The sequence below is a fragment of the Diceros bicornis genome, chromosome 5 (assembly GCF_020826845.1).
Source record: "Diceros bicornis minor isolate mBicDic1 chromosome 5, mDicBic1.mat.cur, whole genome shotgun sequence".
NCBI classification, from domain to species: domain Eukaryota; kingdom Metazoa; phylum Chordata; class Mammalia; order Perissodactyla; family Rhinocerotidae; genus Diceros; species Diceros bicornis.
This window is the reverse complement of record NC_080744.1, coordinates 50,885,792-50,909,092: the sequence shown is the minus strand read 5'-3', so window position 1 is coordinate 50,909,092 and position 23,301 is coordinate 50,885,792. Positions and strand designations below refer to the sequence as shown.

The 23,301-nt window shown below is 38.4% G+C and overlaps 2 protein-coding genes across 4 annotated transcripts in view; one reads left to right on the top strand and one right to left on the bottom strand.

Annotated features, from left to right (window-relative positions):
• The window catches only part of PIGB (phosphatidylinositol glycan anchor biosynthesis class B), a 29,151-nt gene extending 12,772 nt beyond the window's left edge, over positions 1-16,379 (bottom strand). Inside the window, exons 1-6 of the mRNA XM_058541632.1 lie at positions 16,165-16,379; positions 14,146-14,278; positions 13,605-13,725; positions 6,830-6,934; positions 4,530-4,660; positions 1,181-1,321 (exon numbers count right to left, since the gene is read on the bottom strand). Coding sequence (XP_058397615.1) covers positions 1,181-1,321; positions 4,530-4,660; positions 6,830-6,934; positions 13,605-13,725; positions 14,146-14,278; positions 16,165-16,297 — 764 coding nt within the window. The 5' untranslated portion in view covers positions 16,298-16,379. The remainder of the gene's footprint in view (positions 1-1,180; positions 1,322-4,529; positions 4,661-6,829; positions 6,935-13,604; positions 13,726-14,145; positions 14,279-16,164) is intronic.
• Positions 16,352-19,190, top strand: PIGBOS1 (PIGB opposite strand 1). Of its 3 annotated transcripts, none has more exons than XM_058541629.1 (2): positions 16,352-16,433; positions 18,180-19,190. In XM_058541629.1, exon 2 carries the CDS (start codon positions 18,199-18,201, stop codon positions 18,415-18,417), a length of 219 nt encoding a protein of 72 aa, XP_058397612.1. In that variant the 5' UTR covers positions 16,352-16,433; positions 18,180-18,198; the 3' UTR covers positions 18,418-19,190. The 3 variants fall into 3 exon arrangements, with proteins under 3 accessions (XP_058397612.1, XP_058397614.1, XP_058397611.1); XM_058541631.1 differs by lacking the exon at positions 16,352-16,433 and adding an exon at positions 16,491-16,729; XM_058541628.1 differs by lacking the exon at positions 16,352-16,433 and adding an exon at positions 16,492-16,747.
• The last annotated feature ends 4,111 nt before the right edge of the window (positions 19,191-23,301 follow it).

Below are 23,301 nucleotides of genomic sequence, written 5' to 3'. Positions count from 1 at the left end.
AGTCATGTGTTTTTAGCTGTCTGTCTCCTCCTACTAGAATGTAAACTTCATGAAGGCAATGACTTTGTTTTGTTAAATTACTGTATCTCTAGCATCTGGAACAGCACCTGACAGAGTAAATAAATATTTGCTGAATTAATGTAATAAATTCAAAATAATGTTAATAAATCTGAGAAATGAAAACTGTGGCAACTTAGCCACCAGATGATTTTCTCCTTTTTAATGGATTCCAAAAAATACTTGTACGGAGTGAATACTAGTATATTAAAAAGATCACTGTTCTAAGAGTCAGAATGCATTCATCCCTTCAGTAAGTAACTATTTTGGATACTCTACTAGATACGTGGGATAAATCTGATCCCAGGAGCTCAAACTGTAGTTAGAAGACCTGCGTTTCAATCCCAGTTCCATCACAGCAACCAACCCAATTACTCTGGCTAACTCATTTTTAATTTCACCAAGCCCTCTGTTTCCTCAACTACAAAATAAAAACACCTACATTGCCTAGATCCAAGAATTATGAAAATCATAAGGAAATATATAAATACACATTATAAATTATAAAGCCCTATACAAATATAAAAGAATCAAGTATCTCTAAAATGTATTTGAGAAATATTTAGGAAATAAAGTATAGGAAAGTTCCAAGAAAAACTGCAAAGATCCTCATTTAAGCAAGTTAAAATACAGTTATTCAAAATCATAAATATAAAATATAAATTTGGGGGGCTGGCCCCATGGCGTAGTGGTTAAATTCAGTGTGCTCTGCTTAGTGGCCCAGGTTTGCGGGTTTGGATCCTGGGCACGGACCTATATATGTCACTCATCAGCCATGCTGTGGCAGCAACCCACATATAAAAAATAGAGGAAGATTGGCACAGATGTTAGCTCAGGCCTAATCTTCCTCAAGCAAAAGAAAAAAAGAGGAAGACTGGCAATGGTTGCTAGCTCAACCGCTAGCTCAGGGTGAATCTTCCTCAGCAAAAAAAAAAAAAAAAAAAAAAAGTATATATATATATATATAAAAAAATATATATATATAAATTTGGAAATATTCTGTTTCCTTGGTCTGACAATTCTCACTGACATTAGAAGGTATAATTGACTAAAGGATATAAAATCTTGTTCAGAATCTGTAATTTATAGGTTATTAAAATTAATGCATTGTAGTCATACTTACCCTACAGGTAAAAACTGATATAGAATAAGATCAAGCTTTCTCTGTTCTTGCCAGAAATGTCTGAAGAGCAAAGGTATCCATGGAATGACAGCTGTGGGACGAATTATGAAGGCAAGTGCCACCAGGGATGAGTACTTGACACTATAAGCAAGGAAAATGTGTTGTTAAGACAACTAGGAAATGAGTTTAGAAGTTATCCACTATGTACACTGTGATATAACATTTTTTAAAAAAGAGAGCATTTTCCTTTTGGTATAAATAACCATGTGAACTTGGGCAAGTTACTCATACCTTCTGGCTCTTAATTTTTTTCATCCATAAAAAGAGGTAATATCTAAGGTCTTCTCCAGTTCTTAATATCCTAATTCTAGTATTTTCAAATAGTTATTCTATGTCTTCATGTTGGTCTTGTTTGCTGAAAGGTACACTTTTAACATTACAACTCTGCCAATTGCTTTCCTGATGAAAAAATGATCAAGTCTCTCCTAAGGAGATAAAAGAAAGCCACACAAAACCATTCTCTAAGAACAAAAGCCAAGCACGTTTAAAGAAACAGGATTATTTAGGCAATGATGGGCTTCTGGGTACATATAATTTTCTTTCGAAAGTAAGCTGCTAATTTTATCCAAGTGAAAGATGTATATGTACAAATGATAAAAAGCCTACTATACAAACCTATATGATCATGGATAGAAATGCGAATTTTTACTATTAGGACTTCTCTCAATAAATGGCTGAAGGAGATTATCTGATAATTTAATCATGAGGACTATAGACAGTAAAGTATCACATGGAAATATACCTAACCCTGCTAAAAACTGAAAGCAAGCAAAATAAAACAACTTTATGGTACCATTATATACCTATTAACTAATAAGTAACTATAAAGAAATTCCTAATGTTGGTGAGGATGTAATAGCAGGGATTTCAAATTCAAAGTCTTACAGAGACCAAATAAGTAATAAAAATGAGTTATGTAGGCCATGTGGGGGCTCTGATATTGTCATGAAGGAATCCTGGTCCAAAATGTTGCTAGCTGACCATTCTTTCAAGAGAAACCAGAAATCCAGATTTTATGTAAGATCTCCCAATTTAAAAACCTTGCCAAGTAGTTTACTTTTTAAAAAAACACTGTGCAGGTGAAGTAAAACATATTTGTGGCTTGGTCTGACTTGCAGACAGCCTAAATGCAACTTATGCTATAGTGAAATACGTAGAGGACGCCCAAATGTATATTTCTAGTCCTAACCTTACTCCAAATTTTCAGACTTGGATTTCTTACTTCTTTCTGAATATTTCTCCATAGATCTCTTACTGGCACTCAGAATCAAAGTGTCTCTTTTCCTCAAACCTGCTCAGTGTCTAGTATTTAAGTTAATAGTATCACTCAGTTTCTCGGTCTTAAAAATTTTGGAGACCTCTTAAATAGCACATCTCATCCCACACATCCACTGTTTCCTTCCCCTTCCCACTTCCATCATTTTACATCAAGTCCTGTCACTTGTCTGGAATCTTTTTGTAGTTGTGTCACTTGTCTGGAATCTTTTCATAGTTGTTGTCATCTTCTTTTTGTATTGCCCAGAAATATTCCTTTACTTAACAACAACATCACTGTCATCATCAATACTTACTGAGCACTTACTTTGTAATAGGCCCTGTGCTATACACTTTCCATAGATTCTCATTTAATTCTTATGACAGCTGTTTTCTTATTCTCATTTTACAGAAATCAGTGCTTAGATGTTCTCATACTATCCTTAAAGAAATCTTTCATTTATAATATTTGCATTTTTAAAGGAGTTTGCAAAGTGTTATTTATTGTCAGGGCAGGACCTGTACTTGTCATGCTTATCCAGGAAAGAATGCTTATATAGCAATCCTTTGTCCCCGTGATCCTCCCTTCCTGCCTGAATCAGGGGAGGGCATCTGAGCCCAGGCACCCAATCTAAGGCTGGCCAGTGTTAAAGCTATGTCCAAATAGGGACAATGACATTTAACAGACCTAATCAGATTCTCTCAAATTGAGTATGAGATACAGAGGAAGTTGGGCAATCGGTAGCAGGAATAGAAGTGAACAGAGACTAGCTAAGCCTCAAAATGATGGACCACTACAACAGGGATTCACAGACTGGACTGTAAAGGCGCAACAAAACAGCTCGTGCCTCAAAACTGCCTGGGATTCTGTGTAGCCTTCCAATTCGTTTGTATGGCTGAGATATTCTACAGTTTCTTCCAGGCCTGGCCATAAGGCTAAGATACGTATTTTCCTTATTTTCATTTTTTATAAAGTCCTCATCAATAGGTAACTTAAGTGAATGCTTATTCTTGCGGTCAAGAGTCTAATGCAGAAATGATCTTATTTGATTTGATCCTCCTAACAATTGTTTTATATAGGAAGAATGGATACTAGCTTCTTCACTAGACTCCCAAATTTTCTGGTTTTCTCTCTTTCAGTATGTCCTAAATACTGCTACTACAAGAGAATTCTTTCTAAATCATATTTAATTATGTCATGCTTCTCAAACGCCTCCAATGGTTCCCTACTCCCTATAGAATAAAGTCCAAATTCTGGAGAAGGCCCAAGTCCCATTCCAGCCTTATCCCTTATTCTTCTCTTCTCCCATGCATCACACCACACACAAGCTCTCTAGACAACCTGCCCAGAATACAATGAAGCCCTTCTACAGCTCTGTGCCTTTGCTCATGTTGTTTCCTTTGCTTGGTATTTGCTTCTCCAGTTTATATAAGCCCAAATCAGGTCCATATATTTTCTGTTTGTCCTTCCTGATCCATTCTCCTCTACTCTTTACCTGCTCTGTGTGCAGGGAGGCTGCCCTGTATGGACTATATCAATGGGCTATTTTGCTTTCTGGCTTCTGCTTGGCTTTGACTAACTGGAGAACAGGAGAGTTCAATCCGGGTATTTTATGCCCCTTCCCCTGCTATAGCTAAAGGCTGGTTGTGCCCATCCCCTGTTGGGGCTCTCTCTTACAGTTACAGCTCTGTATGGATTCCAGTAACAGTTTCTTCTCCTTGCTTCTTGTGGCCAAGGGGTAACAGAAACTTGTTGCTGTGAGTAGCCCTGGGGTACTATGGTATCCCCTTATTGGCTTTGCTAGATATTGTCTACACCTTTGTAAACGGTCCTTTTATTAAACTCTCCTTAATTACCCAGTTGGAGTATATCTGTTTCCTGATACAACAAATATATCAACTGAAAATCTGTGGTTTTAATAACCTTTATGAACATTAGGGGGTCTACTGAACATTACAATACGTTGATATTTAAGAGTTTTCAAAGGAGGGCTTTAGAGTTTTGTACATAATTATTAACAGTAATATATCTCACCTGTTCATAGACTTTGACCCTTCCAAAGGATAGTAGAAAAGAGCAATTATAGTGAGAACAGTTTCCATGGTGTTTGTAAGAGTTCTGGTACAGCAATACCACGTGAACCAAGAGCATAACTGGCAAAAAAACTAAGAACAAATCATGAGCAAACATATATGGAAATGGAAAAGCTTAGTATTATCTTCTTCTATGGAAAATAGAAGACAAGTCTAAATACTGCAAAAATCATATCAAAAGGTAAATGATGTTAAAAGTAGGCATGCTCAAACATTGTTTTTAAGAAGTTATATCAAACACAGGTCTATGATAACATCAGATCTATATTTGTTAAATTTAAGAAGTTCATACTTTCAGGTACATTTTTATGGCATTGCATTTGATTTAAATCTCACTTCCCACTAATAAAAAACATAAAACACAGATTCTTTGATGGTAGAGTTTATAAAGGATTGAAATTCATAACTAGATTCTCCCAATCAGTATTCCTCAAATTGTCTTATAGTACCAACAAGTAGTTTAACTGTTTTTTATTCAACTTGGTTTGGAATGTTGCCCTATTTCTTAATGAAAAACTAAGACAACACAGGAGAGAAAAAAATGTGACTATCAGGAGACATCATTAAGTTTTAACGTGGAAATTGACTAATACAGTCGCGATGTTTTGGTTAATGACAGACCGCATATAGGAAGATGGTCCCAGAAGATTAGTACCATATGGCCTAGGTGTGTAGTAGCCTATATACCATCTAGGTTTGTGTAAGTACACTCTATGACGTTCACATAACGACAAAATCGCCTAACGCATTTCTCAGAATGTATCCGCCTTGTTAAGTGACTGTAAACCAGTTTTTGGAAGAACATGGAAAAGAAGCATCATTAAGTCTATAAAACAAATGTCTTAAAAGAAACTTGTTAGTTGATGCAAGGGTGTTAAACATGTACTAGCTTCTTATCTCTTCAAATACAGTCTTTAAAAAATGTTCCCAGGGGCCGGCCCGGTGGCGCAAGCGGTTAAGTGCGCGCGCTCCGCTGCGGCGGCCCGGGGTTCGCTGGTTCGGATCCCGGGCGCGCACCGAAGTACTGCTTGGTAAGCCATGCTGTGGCGGCGTCCCATATAAAGTGGAGGAAGATGGGCACCGATGTTAGCCCAGGGCCGTCTTCCTCAGCAAAAAAAGGGGGAGGATTGGCGGATGTTAGCTCAGGGCTGATCGCCTCACAAAAAAAAAAAAAAAAAAAAAAAAAAAAAAATGTTCCCAGTTTTTGTGGAGTTAAAGGTTTTTCCTAAACTAGAAAAACCTAGTGCTGCTACTTTGGAAGAAGGATTTCAAAGGCATAATGTCTTTGCCATTTTAGTTTGAGCCATCAGCAGTATTTATAAGCACAAAATAAGGAGAAGGACTTTATCCTTGAATCAATTAGCAAGAACTCAATCGATAAACCAATCTGTCTCTTTAATGCAAATCAACACACTACCTGTAGAAATATGTCCTGTTAATAATTAATATATTGTTAATATTTATTAATAAATATTAATAAGTTATATTCCAGAAATGTGCTGGTAAATTGGTTATGTGGAATTTGGAACATATTTTCCAATAGAAACAATATAAAAAAGGTAATAATATTTTAGGCTGGCTCATATAAGCTTATTTAATTTAGGAAAGAGCCCAAGTGAAGTAACAATAGTACTACAGAATCCAATTTCTTCAGGATTTGGCTTAAACGGGAAAATCCATTCAAGATTTGCATGGGAGATCAGGAATCTATATCCCCACTGTGAAATAAGCCAAATGACAAAAGACAGTCTTCTACACCACATTCTCTCCCTGACAGAGTCCAGCTCCTTCAAACATTCTAGCCAGAGGTGAAAGAGTGCTTCAGGGAAAAGATATTTCTCAGGTTGAGTCTCAGGTAGCTAGAGGAATAGTGAACAAGGGGTGTAAATAGCTGAGGGGATTTGTGAGGTAGGCAATAATTTAGAACTATTCCTACTGAATTTTATGGAAAGTGAGGCAGGGACTCTGACAGTTTTGAGGAGTGAACGGCTTCCAAACGCTGTCTCTAGGGTTCAGCTTCTCACAGGGTTTGAGGGTATCAGTGGCTTCTAGTGCCCAGGCCTCAATCAGGAGAGAGAAGGCATGCACCACTTGCATTTTGCTGTTCTTAGTTATGGAAGTACCTATAAAGCTGTATGAATTATTTTCTGAAACTGTTCTGGGAATAGATATTGTTCCATGTGCTTATGCCCACAGGAATGAAGCAGCTGGCATATAGTTTCCAAAGTGTTTACGACTTACCACCCATCTTGCCACTTGATGACTTTCTAGTTGCTTCATTAATGAGTAAAGCCTCATGTCTGCTACGGCAGACATAAGTGCTTGGACAAGTCGAGGAATCCAAATCTTCATAATAAAAAAAAAAAAAGATTTTAAAAACGTCTATTGGTTCACACTGAATTATCATAAGAAATCAACAAGCTGATCCACAGCCATTCTTAGTAAAAAAATAGACATAATGTATTATTATTCTGCAAAAATACCTGTTTTTCTACAAAAATTATGTAATTTTTCATGGAACTACCCAAGGTAGTTTTTACTATTCTCATTCTCTCTCTCTGTAAATAGCCAGCGAATCATTTCATTGTGTTAAGGCAAATTAAAACCACATATGATAAACAAAGAGAAAACTAGAAGAATCATAAGACAGAACAACCAAACTGAATTGGCAGTCCAAAACAAATGGGACAAGAAACAAAGGAAATGCAAAAGAACCAGAAAATAAGTGACAAAACAGCAACACTCAACCCTCATATTTCAATAATTACCCTAAATGTAAATGGATTGAACTCTCCAATCAAAAGATACAGAGTGGCAGGATGGATTAAAAAGCAAGACCCAACAATATGCTGCCTTCAGGAAACACATCTTAGCACTAAAGACAAGCACAGGCTCAGAGTGAAAGGATGGAAGACAATACTCCAAGCTAATGGCAAACAAAAGAAAGCAGGTGTTGCCATACTCATATCAGACAAAGTAGACTTCAAGATAAAACAGGTTAAGAAAGACAAAGAAGGGAAATATATAATGATAAAAGGGACACTCCATCAAGAAGACATATCACTTATAAATATATATGCACCCAACATAGGAGCACCAATGTACATAAAACAACTATTAACAAACCTAAAAGGAGAAATCAACAACAACACAATAATAGTAGGGGATCTTAACACCCCACTTACAGCAATGGATAGATCATCCAGACAAAAAGTTAATAAAGAAATATTAGACTTAAATGAAAAACTGGACGAGATGGACCTAGTAGACATATACAGAGCACTCCACCCAAAAACAGCTGGCTACACATTCTTCTCAAGCGCGCATGGAACATTCTCTAGGATAGACCATATGTTGGGAAACAAAGCAAGCCTCAATAAATTTAAGAAGATTGAAATCATAACAAGCATCTTTTCAGACCATAAGGCTATGAAACTGGAAATGAACCAGGAAAAAAAAACTGGGAAAGTGACAAAAATGTGGAGATTAAACAACATGCTACTGAACAACCAATGGATCATTGATGAAATTAAAGGAGAAATCAAAAACTATCTGGAAACAAACGAAAATGATAACATGCCATATCAAACCATATGGGACGCAGCAAAAGCGGTCCTGAGAGGGAAACTCATAGCGATACAAGCCCACCTTAACAAACAAGAAAAAGCCCTAATAGGCAACCTTAAATTACACCTAACAGAACTAGAAAAAGAAGAACAAACAAAGCCCAAAGCCAGCAGAAGGAGAGAAATAATAAAAATCAGAGCAGAAATAAATGATATTGAGACCAAAAAAACAGTAGAAAGGATTAATGAAACAAAGAGTTGGTTCTTCGAGAAGATAAACAAAATAGACAAACCCTTAGCCAGGCTAACTAAGAAAAAAAGAGAAAAGGCTCAAGTAAATAAAATTAGAAATGAAAGAGGAGAAATTACAACGGATACCATGGAAATACAGAGGATTATAAGAGAATACTATGAGAAATTATATGCCAACAAATTGGACAATCTAGAAGAAATGGATAAATTCTTAGACTTATACAACCTCCCAAAATTGAACCAAGAAGAAATGGAGAATCTGAATAGACCAATCACAAGTAAAGAGATTGAAATAGTAATCAAAAACCTCCCAAAAAATAAAAGTCCAGGACCAGATGGCTTCTCCAGTGAATTTTACCAAACATTCAAAGAAGATTTGATACCCATCCTCCTCAAACTATTCCAAAAAATAGAGGAAGATGGAACACTTCCTGAATCATTCTATGAGGCCAACATCACCCTGATACCAAAACCAGACAAAGACAATACAAAGAAAGAAAATTACAGGCCAATATCGCTGATGAACATTGATGCAAAAATCCTCAACAAAATATTGGCAAACCGAATACAACAATATATTAAAAAGATCATACACCATGATCAAGTGGGATTTATACCAGAGACGCAGGGATGGTTCAACATCCGCAAATCAATCAACGTGATACATCACGTCAACAAAACAAAGAATAAAAACCACATGATCGTCTCAATAGACGCAGAGAAGGCATTTGACAAGATACAACATCCATTTATGATAAAAACTCTCAATAAAATGGGAATAGAAGGAAAGTACCTCAACATAATAAAGGCCATATATGACAAACCCACAGCTAACATCATACTCAACGGGGAAAGACTGAAAGCCATTCCTCTGAGAACAGGAACGAGGCAGGGCTGCCCACTCTCACCACTCCTGTTCAACATAGTACTGGAGGTTTTGGCCAGAGCAATTAGGCAAGAAAAAGGAATAAAAGGAATCCAAATAGGTAACGAAGAAGTGAAACTCTCACTATTTGCAGATGACATGATTGTATATATAGAAAACCCTAAAGAATCTGTTGGAAAACTGTTAGAAACAATCAACAACTACAGCAAAGTTGCAGGGTACAAAATCAATCTACAAAAATCAGTTGCATTTCTATATGCTAATAATGAACTAACAGAAAGAGAGCTCAAAAAGATAATACCATTTACAATTGCATCAAAAAGAATAAAATACCTAGGAATAAATCTTACCAAGGAGGTGAAGGACCTATACAATGAGAACTACAAGACATTATTGAGGGAAATCTACGATGACATAAAGAAATGGAAAGATATCCCATGCACGTGGATTGGAAGAATAAACATAGTTAAAATGTCTATATTACCTAAAGCAATCTACAGATTCAATGCAATCCCAATCAGAATCCCAATGACATTCTTCACAGAAATAGAAAAAAGAATACTAAAATTTATATGGGGCAACAAAAGACCCCGAATAGCTAAAGAAATCCTAAAGAAAAAGAACAAAGCTGGAGGCATCACAATTCCTGACTTCAAAACATACTACAAAGCAATAGTAATCAAAACAGCATGGTACTGGTACAAAAACAGACACACAGATCAATGGAACAGAATTGAAAGCCCAGAAATAAAACCACACATATATGGACAGCTAATTTTCGACAAAGGTGCTAAGGACATGCAATGGAGAAAGGAAAGTCTCTTCAATAAATGGTGTTGGGAAAACTGGACATCCACATGCAAAAGAATGAAAGTGGACCATGTGCTATCGCCATTCACAAAAATTAACTCAAAATGGATCAAAGACCTGAAGGTGAGACCTGAAACTATAAAACTCATAGAAGAAAATATAGGCAACACACTATTTGACATTGGGTTTAAAGGAATCTTTTTGGATGACATGCCTACCCAGACTAGGGAAACTAAAGAAAAAATAAACAAGTGGGACTTTATCAGACTAAAGAGCTTTTATAAGACAAATGAAACCAGAATCAAGATGAACAAACAACCAACCAGCTGGGAGAGAATATTTGCAAAACATACATCTGACAAGGGGTTGATCTCCATAATATATAAAGAACTCACACAATTGAACAACAAAAAAACAAACAACCCGATCAAAAAATGGGCAGAGGAAATGAACAGACACTTCTCCAAGGAAGATATACAGATGGCCAATAGGCACATGAAAAGATGCTCAACATCACTAATCATCAGGGAAATGCAAATCAAAACAACACTAAGATACCACCTCACGCCCGTTAGAATGGCTATAATCACCAAGACAAAAAACAACAAATGTTGGAGAGGATGTGGAGAAACAGGAACCCTCATACACAGCTGGTGGGAATGCAAATTGGTGCAGCCTCTATGGAAAACGGTATGGAGATTCCTCAAAGAATTAAAAATAGAGATGCCCTATGATCCAGCCATCCCACTACTGGGAATCTATCCAACACACCTGAAATCAACAATCCAAAGAGGCTTATGCACCCCTATGTTCATTGCAGCATTATTCACCATAGCCAAGAAGTGGAAGCAACCTAAGTGTCCCTCAACTGACGACTGGATTAAGAAAATGTGGTATATATATACAATGGAATACTACTCAGCCATAAAAAAAGACAAAATCGTCCCATTTGCAACAACATGGATGGGCCTGGAGCGTATTATGTTAAGTGAAATAAGCCAGAAAGAGAAAGACAAACACTGTATGATCTCACTCATATGTGGAATATAAACCAACACATGGACAGAGAAAACTGGACTGTGGTTACCCGGGAAGTGGGGGTGGGGGGTGGGCACAAGGGGTGAAGGGAGTCATATATGGGGTGATGGACAAACAAAAATGTACAACCCAAAATTTCACAATGTTAGAAACCATTAAAATATCAATAAAAAAAAAAAAAAGATTTTAAAAACGTCTATTGGTTCACACTGAATTATCATAAGAAATCAACAAGCTGATCCACAGCCATTCTTAGTAAAAAAATAGACATAATGTATTATTATTCTGCAAAAATACCTGTTTTTCTACAAAAATTATGTAATTTTTCATGGAACTACCCAAGGTAGTTTTTACTATTCTCATTCTCTCTCTCTGTAAATAGCCAGCGAATCATTTCATTGTGTTAAGGCTCTATTTTAGAAGCACATTTAGTTATTTTCATTAGCATAACAACAGGTATTTTATTTATTTATTTTTCCTTAAAAGTTTATAAAAAATCTATTTCATTTATTCCTAGGTAATTTATAGTTTTATGCTATTTTAAATGGTATGTGTGTATACAATTGCATTAACTGCTGGTTGCTGGTATACAGCAATACGATTTGTGTATATTGATTTTTTAATTGAGATAACACTGGTTTATAATTCAGGTGTACATCATTATATTTCAGTTTCTGTGTTGACTATATCATGTTCACCACCCCAAGACTAATTACCATCTGTCACTGTACACATGTGCCCTATTACCCTTTTGTCCTCCCTCCCCCCTCTCCTCTGATGGCCACCAATCTAATCTCTGTATATATGTGTTTGTTTGTTGTTGTTATCTTCCACTTATGAGTGAAATCATACAGTATTTGACTTTCTCCATCTGACTTATTTTGCTTAGTGTAATACTCTCAAGGTCCATCCATGTTGTTGCAAATGGCAAGATTTCATCTTTTTTATGGCTGAGTAGTATTCCATTGTGTATATATACCACATCTTCTTTATCCCTTCATCCACTGATGGGCACTTAGGTTGTTTCCAAGTCTTAGCTAACAATAGGTATTTTTAAATGAAACATTTACAGTACTGTGTGCTAGGTATCCTTTATATATATCAGCTTATTCAGTCTTCCTAACAATCCTATGAGATAGGTACTGTTTTATTATGGATATCCTGCATAATTTAGAAGCTAGTAGGTAGCCCTGAGAGGAGAAAAGTGTACACAGCTCCCAACTTCTACCTGTGTCAATGGGAGAAATTCTGCTGCTGCTCTAAATTCTCCTTCCCTATGATCTTCCCAAGTGAAGCATCAGTTTCTCAACAGTGAGGGAATCAAATATCATTGCAAAGGAAAGAGTACAATCCTGCCTTAAAAAAACCACTCTGGAACCTCAATGTCTTTCCAGACTTCAAAAAAACTCCCCAGAATTTGGACTGCCTTTTGAATTCTGAGCCATTTCAGGGCCACTTCCCTAACAGAAAATGGGGAAGGCCCAAACATCTTTTTTTTTTTTTTTGTGAGGAAGATCACTGACCTAACATCCATGCTAATCCTCCTCCTTTTGCTGAGGAAGACCGGCTCTGAGCTAACATCTATTGCCAATCCTCCTCCTTATTTTTCCCCCCAAAGCCCCAGTAGATAGTTGTATGTCATAGTTGCACATCCTTCTAGTTGCTGTATGTGGGACGTGGCCACAGCATGGCCAGACAAGCGGTGCGTTGGTGCGCGCCCGGGATCCGAACCCGGGCCGCCAGTAGCGGAGCGCGCGCACTTAACCGCTAAGCCATGGGGCCGGCCCAGGCCCAAACTTCTAAGTCCAATTTGATGATAGCTTAAAAGATCTTAAGAGTGAAGTTACAGAAACTTTTGCACCATTAGTTCTTCCTCTGTACCCTCTCCTGACAACTGACCCCAGAAATTCATGATCTAGGAATTACAACCATAATTATTGATGCCTAATTACTACATAGCACAGTGATTGTGCATGTTATTAAATTTTTTGTCAAGTTAATTTTTTCTAAGTTTTGATTTTAACACTAAATCCTGATTGGGTTTATATATGTGTATTTAGTTTTCATAAGCTCATCTAACATGGTCTTCTGTTCACAAGTTAAAAAAACAAGATACAACACTGCTCTCAAGTGACTGTTTCATGAAGGAAGTATACTTCTCAAGTCCAAATAATTAATATAAAATGTAGTCATTCTGAAAATCTGCATTCTTTACAGGATTGCTCACAGCAGAACACTTTCATGCTTAGTCTTGTGTTTCAGCACATATTGAAGAGTGACACATCACAGTATGTCTTTAGAACCATGGGCTTCCCAGATATGGTCAGAGTTTAGCAACAGTAGCCTTTTAAAACCAAACTTCATGATATCAATAATGTCATTTAGTTAATATATGTTAGCCTTTAAGAAACGATGGAATAAACTTACTTTTAACAACATTTTGATTACTTTTATTTAAACTTACCAGCAACTGAACACTATCTTTCCCCAGAAGATGTAAAATCTTATAAATGCTTGCAAAGATTAAGGGGTAAGTGTAACCCCTCAATCTTTCTGTCCATTCCCAGGTCAAATAACCATAATTAGTAATATTAAGGACTAATGTTAAATAGCATTGAAACAAAACCTATTTTCATTTCCATGTATAAAACTATTTTTTGACAAAGAAGCTTAAAAACACATCATTTTATACCTGATATTTGAATTAAAAATGCAAATCGCCCAACTAAACCCTAAACTTCTTCAAGGCAGGAATGTGTTTTTTACCTCATCTATATCCTCCACAGTACTGAGCACTGTGGGAATATATGCTAGTTAAAGGTTAAGTCAAATACGTTAACATCAAAGAAAGATATAGAAGAAGTATTAGCATGAAATAATAAAGTACTCTAAGTTAAAATTATTTGGAGAAAATATGGAAAATTGATTTAAAATATGTAATAGTAACTGACACAATTCCTAAGATGAATACCCTAGTCTGAGAAAGAAACTACAAAGGATATTTGAAAACCATGTGATGTGCAACTTCAAGAGACTGCCAATATTCATCTGGAACGAAACTTGTCTGGACTAAAAAGCAGTTACATATTCGTAATGCTATGGTAAACAAGACCAGATAAATGCTTTCACCAAGAAGATCTGAAAAACAAAACAAAACAGGTAATTGTGGCACAAAAGTTAGGCAAGTTTCACTTGCAGAACTAAAATCTGCTGTTCTGGGCGGCCCCTTGCTCCGCCTCTGTTAAGGCACAGGAGTGAACTCGGGCCCCTCCACACTACTCTCAGAGCAGAGCTGGGCCAAAAGTTATACAAAGGCCAGAGCCTCATCACTGGGTGATTACCACTCCTTTCATTTAACCAATCTTTCTTGCAACTTATTGTATAAAGAGAATATTAAGATAAATATCGAAAAAGAGATTGGGTTAACTAAGGCCTTAGGCTAATTAGGTTATCCTATATGTGTATCTAATGAAAGAAACCAGCTAACAAATCACTAACTTAGGAAGCAACTCTTTGTATACGTGCCAAACAGTGGCATAAAAAATGGTCGTCTGTATGTTTTTAAATAGACCTTACTGATGCTCACTATATTGCCAAGCACTAAGTTCATTCCTTTACATGCCTTATCTCATTTAATTCTCAAAAACAATGCTAAGGGGTAGGTATTATTAGTCCATTTTTACATATGAGGAAACTGAGGCTCAGAAGTTAAATTCCCTTGCCCAAAGTCAGAAAGGTTGTAAGTGACCAAAAAGGATTCCAAACCAGGTCTGTCTGCTGACTCCAAAGCCCTGCTCTTAACCACAAATGGACAGCCTGTAGACTGAATACAGTGTGTTTTTTTAAAATTTGAATTTAGTTGCCAACATTTAAAAATCAGATTTTATATTAAAATCTGCATTGCAGCATTTCAAAACTAAGATCTGGCAACACAGAGCTCAACTGGCAATAACTGGCTGGTACTGAAATACAGGGTGCTTTACTTATTTAGCCTTGCCTGTCTGGCCTCCTGAGTATTTGAGTTTGCAACCTGCCCCTGATCCACTGTGAGTCTTTGCTATCATTTCTGGGTTCCTGCCACTCTCCTTCCTTATTCTCCAAGAACACATGTTCAACGTTTCTCAATTGGTACATTCAATACCACGTACCTACCCCATCTAAACTTTCATCTTCCAAAAACACATAAAGAAACCTCCCAACTGAACTATATCTCCTGCCAGAAAACCTTGCTCTTCTTTTCTTTTTCCCCCTTTACTCGGAGGGCTTAGGCAGAAGAAACAGTACTCAGAAGTGGCCCTTGAACAACTGATCTTTAATATCTAAAAGTTCAACTGTACATCTGTGACAAGTATGGTAATTTACCGTCGTTACTGTTCTGGACCTGATGGGATCCAACTTCTAACAAAGAGTAGGTTAGGCAAAGGAAGAGAGAGAGCTCGGGCCCAGCTGCCTCTCCCTTCCTCACTTTTCATTTAGCAAAATGATTCTTCTCTTTCCTGTTCTCAGGTTTCCAGAAGGAGAAGCAGGCATTCTTTTTATACCGCTTACACCGTGCTTGGCACATAAAAGGCGCGCAATAAAAATTTATTGAATGAACGAGGAGTCCATTTTTACTTAAATACCCCCCCGACAGATCAAAATCCCACTTGCTGGGGTGATTTTTCTCCTGTCAACATCACATCGGGACCAAAGAGAACGCAGAGGGGACAGTGGGAAGAAGAAATGCGGCAGGAGTCAGACCTGGTCCCACTCCAGGAGCCAGCCCCTCTGTAGCTGCGAAACCTTGGGTAACTCCGGGCTTGGGTGCCCCTCTCTAAAATGGGGATGGCCACATCATGCCTACTGGCTTCTCACGGCCGCGGGGAGGACAGCATCAAGTAATGCGGAATACAGAGTGGGCCAGCGGCAGGGATGGAGAATCCTGTCTCGAGCGCACTGCGATTTCTTGGCAGCCCTGCCCAGCAGATGGAGCCCTCCCTCAGAGCCCGCGGCTTCCGCCACGCTTCCCCCACCTCCGCACTCACCTCCGCGGCGCCCAGGGCTCTTCCGGGGGCTGTGGTACAAAGAGGACTTTCTCTTTCGCAGCTTCATCTTTTCGTGGGAGCGGTTCTGGAGACCGCGGAAAAAGAGTCTGCCGTCGCTGCCCTCTCGCTCCATTCTGCATCTGCTTCGAGGTCCCCTGAGGGTCCCCGGCCATCACCTTCTCCCGCAGACAGAGGCTGAAATCGCGCGCGTTACTCTTCCGCTCACTAAGTTTGGCCTCTGCGAGCAGCCGTCGCTCGCAGGCGCGAAGGTAGCCGGGAAAGGGCAACTTGGTCGTGCCAACCACCGAAGGTCTTTTCTGCGCCCAAGAGCTGCCGGTTGGCCGGCACTGTAACGCCTTGACGCGGGCTCGCCTGCGCTTTTATCCTTCGGCATCTACCCCTCTCGGGATTGCTGCCCGTCTCGGGCTTCGTGGTCTCTGCGCCCGGGGTCCACGTGCTCTGCGGGAGGGAGCGGATCTCACCTCTGCGGGGGCAAGCGGGAGGCGGGGGCAGCGACGCGGGCGAGAGCTGAACGGTCGGAGGTGTTTGAGTGGTAGTGGTAACGGTAATGACAGTTAGAAACGTGAGTGTTTGTGCAGCGTTTCGCTGTTTGCGTGGTCTCACAGTAACTATTTGTTGCACGAACTAGGCAGCGTAGGGATGATTTAGTTGTTGTACCGATGTGGAAAATGAGGCCCAAAAAGGTTAAATAACTTGCTGAGGGTCACTTAGCGAGCTAGTGGCAGAAGGGGAACCTTCCCATTTCCGCGTGGTTTGTCTGTTTTCCAAAGAGCTGACTTGCAAATGGCTCCTTTTTTTTTTTTTTTACGCTTAGCACCCGTTGAACCAAAGCATGCGTGGTGACGTTGTCATTTATCTAGTTAACCGTCGAGTCTAGGAGAAAATAAGCCTTTCTTTACCAGATTAAATTACATTTTAGCGATATTGGAGGCAAGGTAGTTTCTAGTACCACTGCTGCTCCTAATGACTTTTGTGATCTCAAGGGCTGGTCTAGGAGACCATGAAGCGTTGTTGCAGTAAAGAAAATCTGTAGATCCTTCACAGTGCGTTCCTCCTTCATACACAGCTACCTAGTGTTTCTCCAGAGACTAAGATGTTGGCATGTGGTATAACTTTCCAAGAAGCACTAGTCTTACTTAACTCCTCAGTTGTTGAAAGTAAAACCAGCCACATCTCCCTTATATTTCTGTCAAAAATGGATGACAAATGATTTGTATTTGATGTCTGCTTGTACCTACTAAAAGCATCAAAGGGAACTCATAAAATCTTTTAGCCTGTTTAAAAAAATTGTTTTTGTCATACATATTGCCAAAAAGCATGAAATAGTACAGAAGGGTTAATAATGAAAAGTAACAATTCTCCTTCTACTTCCAGATCGGATTGGCAATCACTTTCAGCTTTGTTTGGCTGTTTCTTTAAGTAGTTAGTTTTATGGTATGCTTTTAAAGGCATAAAGAGTATGCCCTTCCCCTGCCCCACTTTTGCCATTTTTTTTTTGTGAGGAAGACTGGCCCTGAGCTAACATCTGCCAATCCTCCTATTTTTGCTGAGGAAGACTGGCCCTGGGCTAACATCCGTGCCCATCTTCCTCCACTTTATATGGGACGCCGCTACAGCACGGCTTGCCAAGCGGTGCATTACTGCGCGCCCGGGATGCGAACCGGCGAACCCTGGGCCACCACAGCGGAGCGCGCCCACTTAACTGCTTGTGCCACTGGGCTGGCCCCACTTTTGCCATTTTTTAAGTTATCTATTTACAACCATTGAGAATATTCTGTAATAGAAGAGGATTTAGCTTTGTCTTACACCATCCCCTAACCCTCAGTTTGCATACTCCCTAAATATTTATATTCCTATTTTAGTTAAATTAATAAGTGGTATTTACATATTATGACAAAAATACTTTTCACTCCTGAGGAAAGTAGTGATGTGAAATCTTAAAAGAGAATATTGTGCTAAGTTATTGCTTTGTTTCCCATTTTCTCTGTACACAGATCTGAAGAGATTTCCTGGATGTGGGGTGTAATTTTTCAAAGCCACCTTTGCACTGTGCAGTTTGTTGAAAAAATGTTTGGGAGATTGACTCTTCCACAACTGCTTTTTGCTAGCATCCTTGGAATTGCTGGAGGAATATATATTTATCAACCAATATTTGAACAGTATTCCAGAGATCGGAAGGAACTAAAAGAAAAGTTGAAATTGGCACAAGAATCAGAAGAGAAGAAAAGTTAGTACTACATGGAGTTGAACTGTAATTGCTCAAAGTTCCATTGAAATTATACATTCACTATAAATAATCTAGTAAAAACTTTGGAAATATATTTTAAACATAAATAAATCATAGGTGATGATTTTAAATGATTTTTAAAACTAGCACTCTTCAATTTTAATGTTTACTTTTATTTGCCATTTTATATCTTTTCGCCGGGACAGATTGGTAATTTTTTTTAAGCAAAAACGAATGTCTTCAGGAATATTTTGTTTCCTGGTCGAGGTTTATTTTTCTGGGAATGCAGCATATACAGTGTCATGGGGTGACAGTCTAGACTGTATTTATAAAATAGCTGGGAAGAGTGTTTACAGTAGTGTTTGTGGATGAAGTGAACTAAGTGAACCACCTCAGACAGAATGCCCCTCAATTAGCTTACACTTAGTCTGATTTAATATACTTTAGCAGTCTTTCAGCCCCAGCTCTATCTTATCCCAGGCATTGTGGAGGCGTAAATGGAGAATTGGGGTGGCTCAGATCAAATTGAGGTTTTAGAGAAGATAGTGTATATAGGGTGGCAAATATGACATCTATTTAACCCATTAAGTAGATTTGCATTAATAATGGTGGTAAGGGAGGGGTTAATTTGTTATGAAGCTGTTACTCATATAGTGAAAGGGTTTTTTGCAATTGCTAAGAACCCATACTACTTTTTACCCTAACAATCTTAAGCTTGTATTTTCAATGACAGCTTTACGTGTAATCACATATGTATAAAGTGCTTTATTTAAATCAACTCATTTTTATTATTGAGTTTTTTTCTTGAAAAGTAAATTCATTATAGCTTAATCTAAGCTGTCTATGTTGAATGGAGACCAGCATGGGTAGCTTAAAAAAAAAGTGAATAAAAAGTTATAAAAGTAGTCCACGTTCATTAAAAATTTCAAACAATAAAGAAAAGAACAAAGTGAAAATTATTGATGTATACCTTGGTTTAATCAGCACCTTTAACAGTTTATTGTGAGCTTTTGAGACTGTTTTTCTTCTCTGCACATAAAAATATATATAAAAATTTTAATTCATGAACCAAATATCTACTATGTGACAGGCTTGGCTTTGCTTGACTACAGGTAGACTGAGGTTCTATTCTATGTGTCTTCTCATTGTGGGACCCAGCCTCACGGAGCAGCCTCTATCTGGGTTATGACAGAGTATAGGATTGAGAGAGAGACTGAGAGGAAACATGGAAGTGTAAGCTTCTGCTCAATTGTGGCAAATGTCATGTCTTCTCATTTTCTTTTGGTTTAGAGCATGTCATGATCAAGCCCAAAGTTAAGGGCAGAAACAGACTCTTCCCACAGAGTGTAGTCAAGTCACATGACGATGGGCAGGAATACAGAATCCTGTTATAGCCAACCAGTGATAATCCTAACATCAAGGCAAATTGAACTGCTTTTGATCCTCTTTTTGAGAAGGATGCGTTGGTTGGGAGTCACATGCCAAGTGCCAGAGGATGAGTTAGTTGATTTTTCTTTTTTCCAGTAAAGATACTGCAGCCATTCAAATCAAAGATACCACTTCACATATACGAGGATGACTACAGTAAAAAAGACAGAAAATAATGAGTAGTCGGCAAGGATATGGAGAAATTAAAACCCTCATACACTGCTGGTGGGAATGTACAACAGTGCAGCTGCTGTGGAACAGTGTGGCAGTTGCTCAAAAAGTTAAACATAGTGTCACCATATGGCCCAGCAATTCTACTTCTAGGCATATATATATCCAAGAGAAGTGAAAACATATATCCACACAAATATTTGTACATGAATGTTCATAGCATCGTTATAATAGCCGTAAGGTGGAAATAACCCAGATGTCTACCGTCTGATGAATGGATAAACAAGTTGTGGTATGTCCACATGGTGGAATATTACTCAGCTGTAACAAGGATTGAAATAGATACATGCTATAGCATGAATAAACTTTGAAAACGTAAAGAAGTGGGCACAAGAGACCACATATTGTGTGATTTCATTTATATGACATGTCCAGAATAGGCAAAGCACAGAGACAAAGTAGATTAGTGGCTTCTGGGAACTAATGGAAAGCAGGGAGAGGGAGTGACTGCCAATGGATATAGAGTTTCTTTTTAGAGTGATGAAAATGTGATCAATGACAACTTTGTGAATATATTAAAAACCACTGAAGCATACACTTTAAAAGGGTGAACTTTATTGTGTGAGAATTATATCTCAAAGGTATCAAAAAAAAAAAAAAAGATACTGTATCCAGAATAGCAGCTGCAGTTGAGGTAGTCTGTTGTTTTCTGCCACATCCATTTAGGGTTTTTTTTGTGTGTGGTAAAATATACATAACATAAAATTTACCATTTATGAGTGTACAATTCAGCGCCATTAAGTACATTCACATTGTTGTGTAACCATCATCACTATCCATCTCCAGAGCTTTTTCCTCTAGTTTTTGCAGGGTCCAGAGAGGTGGATTGAATGGGGATGTAGAGATGCCCTACCCCTGTATCCTTGAAATCTTTGAAGGTGGCATTAATGTCTACAATTCTTTGCATGAATTGCCTCTAATTTACTATCTTAGCTGAGAAAAGCAGATTCAGGGGCTTTCAGTTGGTCCTTTCTACAATGAGGATTTGATATGGACTGAATGTGTCCCCTGCCTCCAATTCATGTGTTGAAGCCCTAATCCCCAATGTGAGGGTATTTGGAGGTGGGGCCTTTGGGAGATAATTAGGTCACAAGAGTGGAGTCTATGAATGGCATCAGTGCCCTTATAAGAAAAGATATAAAAGAGATAATCTCTGTGTTTGCCATGTGAGAAGGTGGCTGCCTGCAAACCAGGAAGAGGGTCTTCTCATCAGACACCAAATCTGCCAGCTCCTTGGTCTTAGACACGGCAGTCTTTAGAACTGTGAGAAATGAATATCTGTCATTTAAGACATCCATTTGATGGTATTCTGTTATAGCAGCCTGAGCAGACAGACAGGGCTCTTCTTATAAGGTCAATGTGAGGTCTCTCTGCCAGTTACTAATATATTTATCTCACTCATGGACTTGGGATGGGGGTGGGGGAACGATGGAGTGGGCTCTGTAAGACAAATTTGGGCCAGACTGCATTTATCCTTTCACCTCCATGAGCCTCTACCCTAAATGAAGGACCATGGGGACATTAAGCTTCCTGTACCAGTGTCAGCTCAGATCATGTATCCAGCAGTCATCGAAGTCTGAGTAGACCTCTTTCCCCAATGCACATTTATCCTGGTTAATGGCCTTGGGTTTCTTCAAAGGAGCAGAGGAATGTTTATTGTATATTCTTGTGGCATTAAAAAGTTTTTTCTTAGGTAAATACAGCTTCTTCAATCATTGGCTCTAAGTCTATAAAATGACTTAAATCAGGAAACTGATGAGAGACCATGATTTCCATTGTGGGGAGACTGACAGCCTTCTGTTCCTCAGTTCTTGATTTCCTGTTAAGAAAAATATACAAGTCAAGAAACCCCTCTCCTCTCCCAAAAATAAAAAAAAATACCCCATCTATCTTTCCCTTCAGAGCACCGTGATCTATTAGCCATCTCCACAGATCCCTGTGGGTCAAGACACTGGCTGCACTCCAGCCTTGCTTCCCATTACAGTAGTTATGGCCTGCCATCTTGCCTTGCCATTTGGGAATTGTTCTATTTCTAGTTGATAGTAGGGAGCCCTGTTGGAGCAGCATCTTCTACGTCAGTCTCAGCCCATAAAGGACAACCACCGTTAGGCTTTTTAGAGATGCTCGTGGCATCATCAGTGCGTGTGTCCTCACCAGTGTCTCAGTGAAAGGAGTATCAGCAGGGCCTTCCCAGGTAACATAATCAGGTGGTCGTTTCTGCAGTCTCATCACAAATCCTTTCAATCCCCAAGGTCAGGAGGGCAGGATAGGGGGAGTAAAAGAGTTAAAGAAGGAAAGCCAAGACAATGATAGATTTTCAAGTGGGCCGCTAGACTTGATCCTATGGGATTTTCTGAAGAGACTTGTACAAAGCTTTTTTTTTTTTTTTTTAACTTATTTTGAAATAATTTTAGACTTAAAGAAAAGGTGCAAAAATAGTACAAAGAATTTTCAGATACCAGATTCCACAAATACTAACATTTTACTACGTTTGCTTTAATCTCTCTCTCTCCATATATATGTATTTATGTATGTATATACACACACATTATTGTTTCTCTAAACCCTTTGAGAATAAGTTGTGCACATGATGCCCTTTCACCCCTAAATATTTCTGTGCAATTCCTAAAAACAAGGATATTCTCTTTCATAATTATGGTATAATGATCAACATCAGGAAGTTGAGATTGATACAATATTATTATCTAATCTCAGATTTTATCTAAATTCTACCAAGTCTCATTACTTTCCTTTAGAGCAAAAAACAAATTCTTTTTCTGGTCCGGGAACTAATCAGGATCATGTTTGAATTTAGTTGTTACGTCTCTTTGGTTTCATTTATTCTGGTTCCTCAGTCATTGGCTTTCACGACCTTGACATTTTTAAATACTTATCTGTTTTGTAAAATGTCCCTTAATTTGGGTTTGTTTAATGCTTCCTTATGATTAGACAGATACATTTTTGGTAGGAATACCGCCGAAATGATGTGTCAGTATGATTCACAGATTCCTATTTTATTCCATGGATTCATTCTTGGAGTAAACAATCCATTACTATCACCAGGGCTGGCTGCATGATTTGTGGGGCCTAGTGCAAAATGAAAAGGCAAGGCCCTGGGTGGGGATGAGGAAGTCAGTCTTCTTGTGGGCTCACTGCTCCAACCCATGGCGAATGGGCAATTCCCAAGGGATTGCAAACTCCATGCTGGGGCATTCTTGATTCCTGGGTGG